The 12,953-nt window shown below is 33.7% G+C and overlaps 2 protein-coding genes across 2 annotated transcripts; both read right to left on the bottom strand.

Annotated features, from left to right (window-relative positions):
- Positions 1-4,387: 4,387 nt before the first annotated feature.
- LOC116599254 (olfactory receptor 52E4-like) lies at positions 4,388-5,332 on the bottom strand. The gene has a single exon (XM_032359027.1). It carries the CDS (start codon positions 5,324-5,326, stop codon positions 4,388-4,390), a length of 939 nt encoding a protein of 312 aa, XP_032214918.1. The 5' UTR covers positions 5,327-5,332.
- Positions 5,333-10,508: 5,176 nt separating this feature from the next.
- Positions 10,509-11,447, bottom strand: LOC116599486 (olfactory receptor 52E1-like). Its single transcript, XM_032359347.1, has one exon. It carries the CDS (start codon positions 11,445-11,447, stop codon positions 10,509-10,511), a length of 939 nt encoding a protein of 312 aa, XP_032215238.1.
- Between the last annotated feature and the right edge of the window lie 1,506 nt (positions 11,448-12,953).

Below are 12,953 nucleotides of genomic sequence, written 5' to 3'. Positions count from 1 at the left end.
CTCAAAATGGGTTAAAGACATAAATGTGAGACCTGAAACTCTAAAAATCCTAGAAAAGAACACAGGTGGTATTTCTCAGACATCAGTGGTAGCAACTCTTTTCTAGATATGTCTCCTGAGCCAAGGAAGTAAAAGCAAAAATAAACCATTGGGACTAAATCAATATCAGAAGCTTCTGCATAGTGAAGGAAACAATCAACAAAACTGAAAGACAACCTACTGAATGGGAAAAATATTTGCAAATGACATATCTTACAAAGGATTCATATCAAAAGTATATAAAGAACTTATACAACTCAATACTCAAAAAACAAATAATACAATTTAAAAATGGGCAGAAGATATGAATAGACATTTTTCCAAAGAAGACATCCAGATGGTCAAGAGACATGTGAAAAGATGCTCATCATGACTTATCAGGGAAATGCAAATCAAAACCACAATGAAATATCACCTCACACATCTCAGAACAGCTACAATCAACAACGTGAGAAACAACAGTTGTTGGCAAGAATGTGTGGTACACCACTGGTGAAAATGCAAACTGTTGCAGCCACTGTGGAAAACAGTATGGAACTTCCTCAAAAAGTTAAAAATAGTACTAAAAATACCCAGTAATTAAATTACTGGGTATTTACACAAAGAATACAAAAACAATAATTCGAAAGAATATATCCTTCCTTATTATCTTTGCAGTATTATTTACAATAGCCAAACTATGGAAGCAGCCAAACCATCTATCTATAGATGAATGGATAAAGAAGATGTGGTATATACATAATCACATATTATTCGGCCATAAAAAAGAATGAAATCTTGCCATTTGCTACACATGGATGGAGATAGAGGATATAATGTTAAGCAAAATAAGTCAGTCAGAGAAAGACAAATACCAGTCATGTATAGATTTAAGAAAAGAAACAAGCAAAAAAAGTCAGATAAAGACAAAGTTCACCCATATGTGGAATTAAAGAAATGAAACAAGCAAACAAAGGTGGGAGCTGGGATAAGGGAGAAAGAGACAAACCAAGAAACAGACTCATAACAGTAGAGAACAAACAGATGGTTACCAGAGGGGAAGTTGGATGGTGGGAGATGGGTGAAATAGGTGAAGGGAATTAAGGAGTGCATTTACCGTGAGAAGTGAGCACTGAGTAATGTATAGAATTGTTGAATTACTAAATTTTACACCTAATATAATATTATATGTTAACTATACTGGAATTAAAATTAAAACTCTAAAAAATGCCAATTACTTTTCTATTTAACAATGAAAAAGTGGAATTTGAAATTTAAAACACCATACAACTTAATTAGCAATTAAAATATGCTTAGGTACAACTCTTAAAACACATGTATAATCTATGTGAGAAAAACTATAAAATTCTGCAAATAAAAAGATCAAATAAATAAACAGAGGAGTAACACATGTTCATGGGTAGGATGACAATATTGTCAAGAGGTTAGATCTTTCCAACTTGATGCATAGATTTATTACAATCCAAACCAAAATTCCAGAAAGTTACTTATGAATATTGAAAAACTGATTTTACAGTTTATATAATGACAGAAAAGATGCCCAGAATAGCCAATGCAATATTGAAGGAAAAGAACAAAGTTGGAGAAGATATACGACTTGACCTCAAAACTTAATATAAATATACAGTAATTATGACAGTGTGGTATTGACACAAGAATAAACAAATAGATCGATGAGACAAAATAGAGAGCCCAGAAATAGGTCCCCCAAAAATATACTCAATAAGTATTATAGTCAGGTTTTTAAGATTTTTGGATATCATAATAGTGTGTTGTATGTCACTGAGATTTCAATTACATTTCCTAATTATTAATGGCACCGAGAATGTTTTTCAATCTGTATATACCTTTTGGTGAAAAGTTCATTTTAATATTTTGTCCACATCTATTGAATGGCTAGTTTGCTCTTTATCTAAATTTAAAACTGCCTTATGGGGGCGCCTGGGTGGCTCAGTGGGTTAAGCCGCTGCCTTCGGCTCAGGTCATGATCTCAGGGTCCTGGGATCGAGCCCCACATCGGGCTCTCTGCTCAGCGGGGAGCCTGCTTCCTCCTCTCTCTCTCTCTGCCTGCCTCTCTGCCTACTTGTGATCTCTCTCTATCAAATAAATAAAAAAATAAATAAAAATCTTTAAAACTGCCTTATGTATACTAAATGCAAGTACACTATCACATATTTAATTTGCTAGATTTTCTTGAACTCTGCAACTTATGTTTTATTCTGTTAATTGTACTTTGGAAGAGCATAGTTTCTTAAATTTTATGAAATTCAGTTCAATAATTTGAAAATATATGTGATTATTGATTTTCAATGTAATGTTTCCCTAGAGTTTTTTTATTTTTAATTTTAGGTTTTACATTTACATTTATGATCCACTTTTACTTTATTTTTGTAAAGGATGTATAGATTGAGGTGCATATTTTTGCATATGACTAACCAGTTGTTCCAAATCTTTCCATTCTATGTTGAATTACCTTGGCATTTTGTTGAAAATCAATTAAGATTATATGTATGGGTCTATATTTGGGCTCCCTAGACTAGTTTTTTAATTATCTTATATATCTTTATGTCACTACTTTATGCATACTGTCTTACTAATTAAGTACCCCAACTTTGTTAACATATTTTTTCAAAGTTGCTTGGTTATTTTAGTTACTTTCCATTTCCAAAGAGATTTTAAAGATTTTTTTTTTTTTTATTTGTCAGAGAGAGAGAGAGCGTGAACACAGGCAGACAGAATGGCAGGCAGAGGCAGAGGGAGAAGCAGACTCTCCGCCGAGCAAGGAGCCCGATGTGGGACTCGATCCCAGGACGTTGGGATCATGACCTGAGCCGAAGGCAGCTGCTTAACCAACTGAGCCACCCAGGTGTCCCATTTCCAAAGAGATTTTAGAATATGCTTTTCAATTTCTACAAGAAAAAACCTGTTGAAAATTAGATTGGAACATGAGGAAATCTATATATCAATGTGGAGAGAATAGAAATATTCATGATATTGAGACTTGGATACATGACAATTGTCTATATCTCCTTTTATATATGTTCTCAGCAATGATTTTTAGTTTTTCTCTCTACAAGTCTTACTTTTTTTTTAATCAAATGTGTCCCTAAATAATCTATTTTTAGGCTTTTGCAAATGATATTTTTATCTAATTTTCTAACAGAATGTTATTAGACTAAGAAATTTAAATGTTTGTATAGTAACCATGCATCTTCTAAACTTGCTAAACTCACATATTAGTTCTAGTAGCTTTTAGTAGGTTTTGTAAGATTTTTCTACATAGAAAAACCATATCAAAAGTAAATTTCTTTTTAATATCAATGATTTTTATTTCCTCTTACTTACCTTAATGCATTGGCTACAAGCCCCAGTACAAAAGCAAGCAGACATTGTAAGAATAACCTTTTTTTTTTTTTTTTTTTGATGATAGAGAAGAAATAGTCTTTCTTCATTGTGATGTAACCTACCACTTTTCATAGGTTTTCTTTACCCTACTGGTGAGTTCCCTTCTTTTCCTAGTTTTCTGACATTTTTATCAGAAATTCATGATAGATTTTGTTAAATGTTTTTTCTGCATCTATTAACATTATATGCAATTATTTTTGTTTGAAATTATGGTGAAAGACAATAATAGATTTTTCTAAATGAAAATTTCCCCCCCGCATTTGTTAGGTAAGTGCTACTTGATTGTGATATAGAATCATGTCATATATCATTAAACTCAATTTTGCATAATTCTTGTTAATACTTATTGTAACTGAGTTTATGAAGGAATTTGATAACAAATTTTATTTCATGAATGCTTTTCTCTGGTTTTAGTATCATTGTAGGACTGGCAACAGAGAATGAGTTTGACTCTTTCAGAGACTGAACTGAGTGATAAATAGCATGCAGATTGCAGTAACTCTCTGAGTGAAATTAAGAAATATCACCTAGATGAAAGTAATATTGGCAGACAAATAGGTAGTTGAAGAACACATTCCAAAATATTAGTCCATGAATATTTCCAAACCCTGAAGAATTTTATGCCACTGGAAACTTTTTTTTTTTAAATCAAAACTGTATATAAATTTTACTGCTGGCATGTCTGTACATACTCAAGAATTTCATTATGTCTTTGACTAGGTCCCACAATCTTCTCTCACCTTCAATGAGAAAAAGCAATATATGATCTATTGAAAAAGTGGAGATTACATAAAGGCATGATGGAGACTGAGTTTAGGAGACTCTAAAAAAGTCTGAAGTAACACCTAACTGGCTTTTTACTAATCTCAGTTTGGGGCACACTGAGAGATGTACAGGTTGGAGGTGAGCTTAAAAGAATTTATTAATTTTAAATACATTTAGGTTACTCTTTCTTTACAAATATTTTCACAACTCGGTCCCGAATTTGCTTTGTCCTAACCCCATAAATGACTGGATTTAAACAAGGAGGAACAACCACATACAGATTGGCCAGGAGGATGTGAATGTAGCGAGGAATATTTCTACCAAATCGGTGAGTCATAAAAGAGAAAAATGCTGGTGTGTAAAAGGCTAAGATGACACAGACATGTGAACCACATGTGCTAAGTGCTTTGAGTCTGGCATCTCTTGAAGGAAGGCGGAAAACAGCTCGTAGGATCTGAACATAGGAGAGGGCAATAAGAATCAAGTCAAAAATCAGAGCAGCAATGGTAAATAAGCCATAGATGATATTGACCCTTATGTTAGCACAGGCAAGACGGGCTATTCCCATGTGTTCACAGTAGGTGTGAGGAATAATGTAGTGTCCACAAAAGGGCAATCGTTTGAGAAGTGGGCAGAAGGGGATGACAAGGAGAACTGGCCTCCCCACTACAATGGACGCCATGATGGCTACCACTCTATTGGTGAGAATAGTGGTATATCTCAGTGGATAACAGATGGCGACAAAGCGGTCAATTGCCATGGCCAGCAGTACAACAGATTCCATGCCAGTGTAGGTGTGGATAAAGAACATTTGGATGAGACAGCCTTCAAATCTTATCTCCCTAGAGTTGAACCAGAAGATAGCTAGCATCTTGGGAATGGTAGAAGTGGAAAGGCCTAGATCAATAAAGGAGAGGAGAGCCAGAAAATAGAACATGGGTTGATGAAGACTCTGCTCAGTCTTGATCACAAACAGGATTGTGACATTCCCTAAGAGTGCTATCAGATAAACAACAAAGAAAGGGAAAGCAATCCAGATATGGAAAGCTTCTAAACCAGGGATACCCAACAGAAGGAATGCAGAGGGATAAGAGTCACTGTCATTGACAGAAGACATCCTGAAGAGAACTCTTGGAAAATACTCTATGGTCTTCTTCAGTATTTCTGGGGAGACATAAAGTGATATATGGTGGTTGGATGTGTATAATAGCATATACGAACTAGACACTTAAGAACATAATAGGAATTTGAGGACAACTGACTATTAAATTCAAATTATTGACTATTCTATTTAATATTCCAAGGAGATTGCAGAAGTTAGAAATAGTCTTTTCTGCTGTGGTGGTGATCCATGATCATTTTTAGCTCATTCTTTTGTGAAATTCTCATCCATATTTACTAGTATCAACTGAAAACCCTTCCAGTAACCAAAATTTGTATTATATCTTTAAATTACGTTGGTTACTTAGTTAGTGGATATGTAAGAGAAAACTTTACCAAAATGTAAAAAAAAAAAAAAAAAAAAAGAATATGGAATTGGAATGGTGAGAAACTTTGGATATGGTGATCAAGAAGATATCTACTTATAAGGCTTATTTGACTGTCATAGTCCCCTCTTTGTTAATTATTATTTTTCCCCTTATTTGCTTTAATAAGAGTGTGTTTATAGCTATCTTTTAATAAAATGTGCTTTTATGCTGTGATTGATAAATTTATTATTAGTATTTTTCTACTTTATTGTCAAAAAATTCACCACATAAATAATGCAAAAAATAGTTTTAATACAGGTTTAAAAAGTTATTGAATTCAGCATCCATATGTGTTATTAAAAAAAAGAAACTTTAAAAAAAAAGAAACTTTTAGCAACTAGGAAAAACATAAAACTTGTTCAATTTAATGAAAGGAATCTATAGAAAAATGTACAGCTAATATCATACTGAATGGTAAAACACAGAATGGTTTGTTTCTAGGGTTGGGAATAAGGCAAGCATATCAACCAGTATCAATTACAGTTAATATTTTACTAGAGGTCCGAAAAATGTCAGTGTATCAAAAATAAATAAATAAGAAGACATTAAGATTGGAATGAAAGAAATAAAGTTTCCTATTCAAAAGTGACAAGACAACTTACATAAAAATTAAAGAATATAGAACAAATTATTTAGCTTATCAATTAATCAGGTAAAAGAATCAATACTTTTCCATATGCTGTTAACAACAATTAGAGACTAAAATTTTCAGTTAAAATTTTGTGAAAATTCCCACTACCACTTAAAATGACATCAAAAGCATGGCATACTTAGCAATAAGCACTTAAAATTATAAAACATGACAGAAATTAAAAGGACATAAAAAAGTTTTAAAGTATGACATTTTCATGGTTTGGAAGACTGAAATATGTTATGATGTCAGTTCTTCCTAAAAAGATCAATAGCTTTAAAATGGTTTCAATCAATACCAAGAAATTAAAGCTTAGTCTAAAATAATTATAGGAATATCCTAAATTGTTTGGAAGAAGAGTAACAAAACAGAGGAACCTATAATAAAGGACTTCAGACTTTAAAATGTATAGTAATCAAGGCCATGTGATAGATGAAAAATGATGGACAAATAGATAAGCAGAGAAAGAACAGAATAGACTTATTTTATGTCCTCAGTTAAATTTTATAAAGTGACAAATAAAGTAATTCAGTGAAGATAGGAGAGTTGTTTCTACCAATGATACTGGTGCAACTAAATATACATATATTAAAAAAAAAGAACCTTGCTTCGAACTTCACAACAAAATCAAATATTAATTACATTTCTAAAATATACCTAGATATTTTTTAAAAAGCAACTCAATTTCTAACATGTATGAAGTCAAAGAAAGGAAAGTATCTTTGCAACCCAGTGGAAAGTAATAGGTTTTTAGAACACAAAAAGCAATAACAATTAAAAAAAATAGCCTCTTATGTGCTATTAAATTTTATAATTTATTTTTAAGAACGTGAATTTAGAGGGCAAAGACTGAGAGAAAATATTCACAATCCCTTATAATTTCTTTTACAATTTCTGTTAAAGAATTTGCGTTAAAAGCGTATGACAGTGCTTAAAATAGCAAATAAGAAAACAAGCAATGGAAAAAGAAAAAAAGAAGAGCCTACACTGTTGCTTAGCAGAGGAAAATATACAAATGACATTAAACTTCTCAAAATCTTTAGACATCAGGAAATGTACATTAAAATTAAAAATGACATATTAATACACATCTATTAGAATGGCAAAAAAAAAAAAAGGCATGATGATACCAAATTTCAACAAGGATGTGGAACAAATTCTCCTAATTACCTCCAACAACTGAATTCCTAGCAGTTTACTCAAAACAAGTGAAAGTATATCTAAACAAGTGAAAGAATATCTGTCCACACAAAGACTTGTACAAGAATGTTGGTAGCAGCTTTATTCACAACTGCTCCAAATGGAAACAACATAAATACTGTGATCAAGAGTAAACAGACAAATCAGTTTCAAAATATTTACCCAGCGAAATTCTACTCAGCAATAAAAATGGATTGACTACTTCTATGTGTGACAATGTAGATGAATCTATGTCATTATACTGAACTGTCAACTGCCACTAGTTACTGGAAAGTACTAAGTATATGATTTCAGTTATATAAAGATCTAGAGAAAATGGTTACCAGGGACACCTGGCTGGCTCAGTCAGCAGAGTACGTGACTCTGGATCTCAGAGTTGTGAGAGATTACTTAATATTAAAAGCTTTAACAGCAACAAAAAAAAAAGGGTACTGAAAATATCTATTCAGTGGTTGCCCAGGAATTGAAAGGGGTCACAGACAGACTGGGAAGGGACACAAAAGAATTTTTTGAGGTAACAGAAAAATTTTATATTTGTATTGGGGTATAGGATATATATGTTTTATAGGGGTGTAGGAAAAGTATATACATTTTCCAAGACTGTACAGATAAGATTTTACATTTAAACAGAATTCAAATTTTACTTAAAAAAATCAAATCCAGGTCTGGAGAGAACAGAATATTTACAGTTGTTGACATTGGATCCTGAGAGCATTACACATCTCTGCTTAGTTTGTAGATGTTTGAAATGCTCCATAATGAAATGGTGTAATATATAAATCTAGTCAAAATAAGTGTCATCTTTAATATTTTTTTATAAAATACAGTATCACATTAATAAAATATTCACTTTGGGAGCTTATTTTAAACACAAGATTATTTATCTCAATCAATATAGAGATAAAAATCTTAAAATCTAAAATGTTTTACAATCCTACTCAAGAAGCATAAAATAAAATTAAGAACCTATGTTAAGTTTTAGTATTCTCTAATAATTTTTGTTACGAATAGCACCTAGCTTTTATTCCTGATATTTTCCTTTTTATTCACACTCATCAGCTTTTAAGTCAAATGCTCACCATGGTATATTCTTTATGATTATTTGCAACAAGCTCACTGATGATCATCGTCCCCAAGGCTTTATAGCTACCAAAATAGAGCAACCATTTCAAAGAGGTCACTCTACTGACACCACTTTGATTTCCGTAGTTCCGGATTCTGGTCACTCACTCAGGCTAACATCTGCTATGAAAGCATACCTTACTGTGCCTGGGTGCTCCTTCTCTGAGGGGTAGCTGAGAAAAAGGGCACTTACATCCTTGATATTTCTTTAAGTGTATTACCTGATGTAATTTTCCAAAATGCTCTTCAGTGTCCACTATGCTGAGCTGCCCTGCCTGTCTCAGCCTTTTCACGGAAGACCTCCCACCATATAAAAATGCAACCTGGACTACCTTCCCAAGGCAATGTTCTGCTTCCTCCTACAATGTCAGGCTGGTCTTTCTGCCCAGGATCCCTCAAAAGGATGAATTTATGCTGAAGATGTAGCTCCCCTGAGAAGGCCATCTTTGGTCAGTCCCTGCAGGGACCAGATGTCTGGGAGATTGAGTCAAGTTTTCTGAAGCATCTTGGTTCAAACCTGCTTCCAGGGAACTGGGATTTCTTTTCATATTTGTCTCTTGGGCATGCTAATTTTTTTTAATGTAGCTTATTTCCCCGTCCATCTTTTCTATCTATTAATTTTCTCTAATACTTTAATCATAGTCTCTTCATATTTGAAGCATATATATACATATTATAAGATATATATATACTATCATCTTTTATCCACATTTCTGAATTAATAGTAATGCTCAAAGCATTATATAATTCCATTTTAAGCTGTAATATAACATGTTGCCACCTAAAAATCATTTGTTTTCTTAAACTTTGATTACCTGTTTCACAGTCTGTTTCTATATTAAATTATGCCAGAGAGGTTAAGGAAACTTCCCTGGAACTAAACTCATTTAAAATCCTGTTTCATAATAGTTACATGACTATGTGTAAATTACCTAACTTCTGAATCTCCACCTACTCATTATAAAATGTGGATTATCTAAAGAGCCAAATGTAGTTTCTAGAACATTATAAGGGGTCAAGAAATATTAGATGTCACCATTGGTAGCCATAATGCCTCTTGTTTCATAGCATTTATACGATTCTTACATCACAGGGAATTGTGGAATGCCTCTTCCCATCAGTGTCCTATATAAGGAGTCAGTTTTTCCTACTAATAGCACCTTGTACCCATTTACATGTAAAATTTATGTACTTTTGTTCATAGTTTTTCTTTAATATACTCACGTTGTGTGTTTAGGTTACTCATCTGAGAAATGAGAGTGTTTCTGTTCAACTTTGAAAATGCTACTTTCTCTACTATAATGTTAATGTTAATATGCAATATTATTATTGCTTCAGTTCCCTCAGCTTTAGAAAGGGAAAAAACTAGAAACTACTTATTGTAGTTGTAAGAATTTAAAGAATAATACTTACTTGTATTGTCAAGTATTATATAAAGTATTATATAAAGAATAATACTTACTTGTCATGAAATTACATACTTGTCATGAAAACAGTGCCTGGCTCATAATATATGTCTATTTTTTGGTATTATTATTATTATGCTAATCAATTTTGTCAACTTCATGGAATTTTTTCATGTAAATGCTATTTTATTTATCACATAGTTGCTGTCATTTGTCATATGTGGTTGGAACTATGCTTATATTAAATATTTATTATTGTTACTTTTGGCTGACATTTTCTAAGATGAATGAAAGACTTCATAAATCTGCACATAGGATACCACCTAGACATTGTAATGTGACAATTTTTAGAGTAGAGAATAAGCTTCATTTTCTCATACTCAAACTTCCTTAATATCTGAAGACCAAATTTCATAATTTATACCTGAAAGTTCTAGTTACCCTTTCTCTTATCTGCTTAGTTCTGACCCCATAAATTACAGGGTTGAGAGCAGGTGGGATGACAACATAAAAGTTGGAAAGAAGAATGTGGATGTATTGAAGAACATTTTGGCCAAACCAGTGGGTCATGAAGGAAAAAAATGCTGGAGTGTAAAATGCCAACATTACACACACATGGGAGCCACAAGTGCTGATTGCCTTCATTCGGGCATCCCTGGAAGGGAGGCAGAAGACAGCATGGAGGATATAGACATAAGAGATGATAATGGCTATGATGTCAAACACCAAAATAGAGATGGCACATGAGCCATATATGATGTTCACCTTTATGCTGGCGCAAGACAGGCAGGCAATGCCCATGTGCTCACAGTATGTGTGGGAGATGATTTGATGCCCGCAGAAAGGTAACCTTAAGATGAACAGAACGAAGGGGACTGCAATGGCTAAGGGTCTCAGGAGGATGATCAATGCTATAACAGATACCACTTTGTTTGTCAGCATCAGTGTGTACCAAAGAGGGATACAGATGGCTACATAGCGATCATAGGCCATGGCCACGAGCACAGCTGACTCCATGCCAGTACATAAGTGGATGAAGAACATCCGAATGAGACAGCCCTCAAAAGTGATTTCTCTCAGGTTGAACCAGAAAATTCCAAGCATCTTGGGGATGGTGGATGTGGACAGGAGCATGTCAATATATGACAGAATGGCCAGGAAGTAGAACATAGGATGATGGAGACTACGATCAGTCTGAATCACAAAAAGAATTGTAATGTTTCCCAATAATGCTGTCAAATATACAACACAAAATGCAAAAGCAATCCACATATGCATTTCTTCTAGCCCTGAAATTCCCAGCAGGAGAAAGAATTTGGGATGGAATTGTGTGTCATTAGATGGGACCATGTTTCCGTTGCACTTGTACTGCTGCATGTAACATAGACCAGATGTCTCATTCACTGAGAGATGCCAGCTCTTCTTGTCCAATGTTACTTATTTCCTACAGAATGATACAAAAATATGTTTGAACTTTTCTAAACACCCCACCCTTCATTACATAACTGTGGATTTTTTTTTTTGAAAACTGAAGTACATATTGTTATAGTTTGATCTCAACTGATCTGATTCATTACATTTGTTTTCATCCATTTTAATAACATAATTAAACTTTCATCAAGGACCAATAGAATATCATACAAATGGCTAGGTATTTGGTGTTCAGATCATACATAGTTAACCATCTTTAAGGATGTTCTAGCTTAGGAATTAAAATAATAATACAATGTATGGTTTCTCTGGGATTATGACAAGTATGTTTTTCTTTCTATCTCATAGTCAATTGCTATAGCCTCTGGAGGTAAAATTTGCACAAAACCCTTTTAAATGTATGAAACCTAATGGAAAAAACCAGTAGGTGAACTCCCGGACCTCAAATCAGAAACATCATTGCAGTTAGGGAAGACTGTATGAAATGCAGGAAATCAAGACTCATGGTGGTTATAATTGATGCAGTTGAGATGGCTTCACCATTAGATTTTACAGTTGATTGTTTAAAACAGCAGAAGAGATAAGAATGACACTGCAAGAGCAATTTCGTTCAAAGCAGCACTAGTAATCAAAGGCTGACTTGAGTTATATGTAAAGAACTTAAATTTGAATATTTTATGTAATGTGAACTTTTCCTTATAAAGCTGTGGTGGGAGATATTTTTAATACTTGTGTAGAAAGATCCAAAACAGTAGTAACAAAATAGTGCCAGGTTGCATTAAAATAAGGAAATCTAATATCTATGGATCATTAGCATTGTTTCTATTTCACATGATATGATAAAAAGGTCTGACTTTGAATTTTTGATTGACCTAAGTGGCTGTTCATGGCCACTCATCTTCTGCTATTTTCCCCACAGTTATATCCTCAATCTGTTTGCATATATAAATGCCCTACCTTTCAGTTATTGAACTCCAAGTCACAGTTTGACCACACCTCACATTTTTCCTACCCTCTTAAGGATTTTTCTTGTCACCTCTGTTCCAATGTCACATCAAGTTCTGTAGCCCCTAGTTCAGTCTTTTTCTTCACAGTTATTTATTTCCTGACAGCTTCACTTCTTCAACTCTCCAAACCAGATCCTTCCCATCTCTCTGCATGTTTCTTTCCTTGACTCTGCTATCTCTTCGTTCAGCTGTCAATCCATCTTCCCCAGATTCAGCCCTGACCTCTGCAACCACTTCCCATCCAAGAGCTCTGGTTACTGAGAGTTAATGGAGAAAAGCTACAGAATTATGCCAGTTGCAGTATCTGCAGACAGGCCATCCAGGACATGAAAATTTTTCCCGTGTCCTTTAGATGGTTCCTTTTTTAGTTGCCTCAGAGAATATACCATACATGCACTATTCTCACACCGCAAGGTAC

This window comes from Mustela erminea, chromosome 9 (assembly GCF_009829155.1).
Source record: "Mustela erminea isolate mMusErm1 chromosome 9, mMusErm1.Pri, whole genome shotgun sequence".
NCBI classification, from domain to species: domain Eukaryota; kingdom Metazoa; phylum Chordata; class Mammalia; order Carnivora; family Mustelidae; genus Mustela; species Mustela erminea.
The sequence above is the reverse complement of the archived record's forward strand: the minus strand, read 5'-3'. Positions and strand labels throughout refer to the sequence as shown.

Bases quoted from the DNA above. Each gene is read 5' to 3' on its own strand.
- LOC116599254 (XM_032359027.1), bottom strand. From the start codon at position 5,326: ATGTCTTCTGTCAATGACAGTGACTCTTATCCCTCTGCATTCCTTCTG.
- LOC116599486 (XM_032359347.1), bottom strand. From the start codon at position 11,447: ATGGTCCCATCTAATGACACACAATTCCATCCCAAATTCTTTCTCCTG.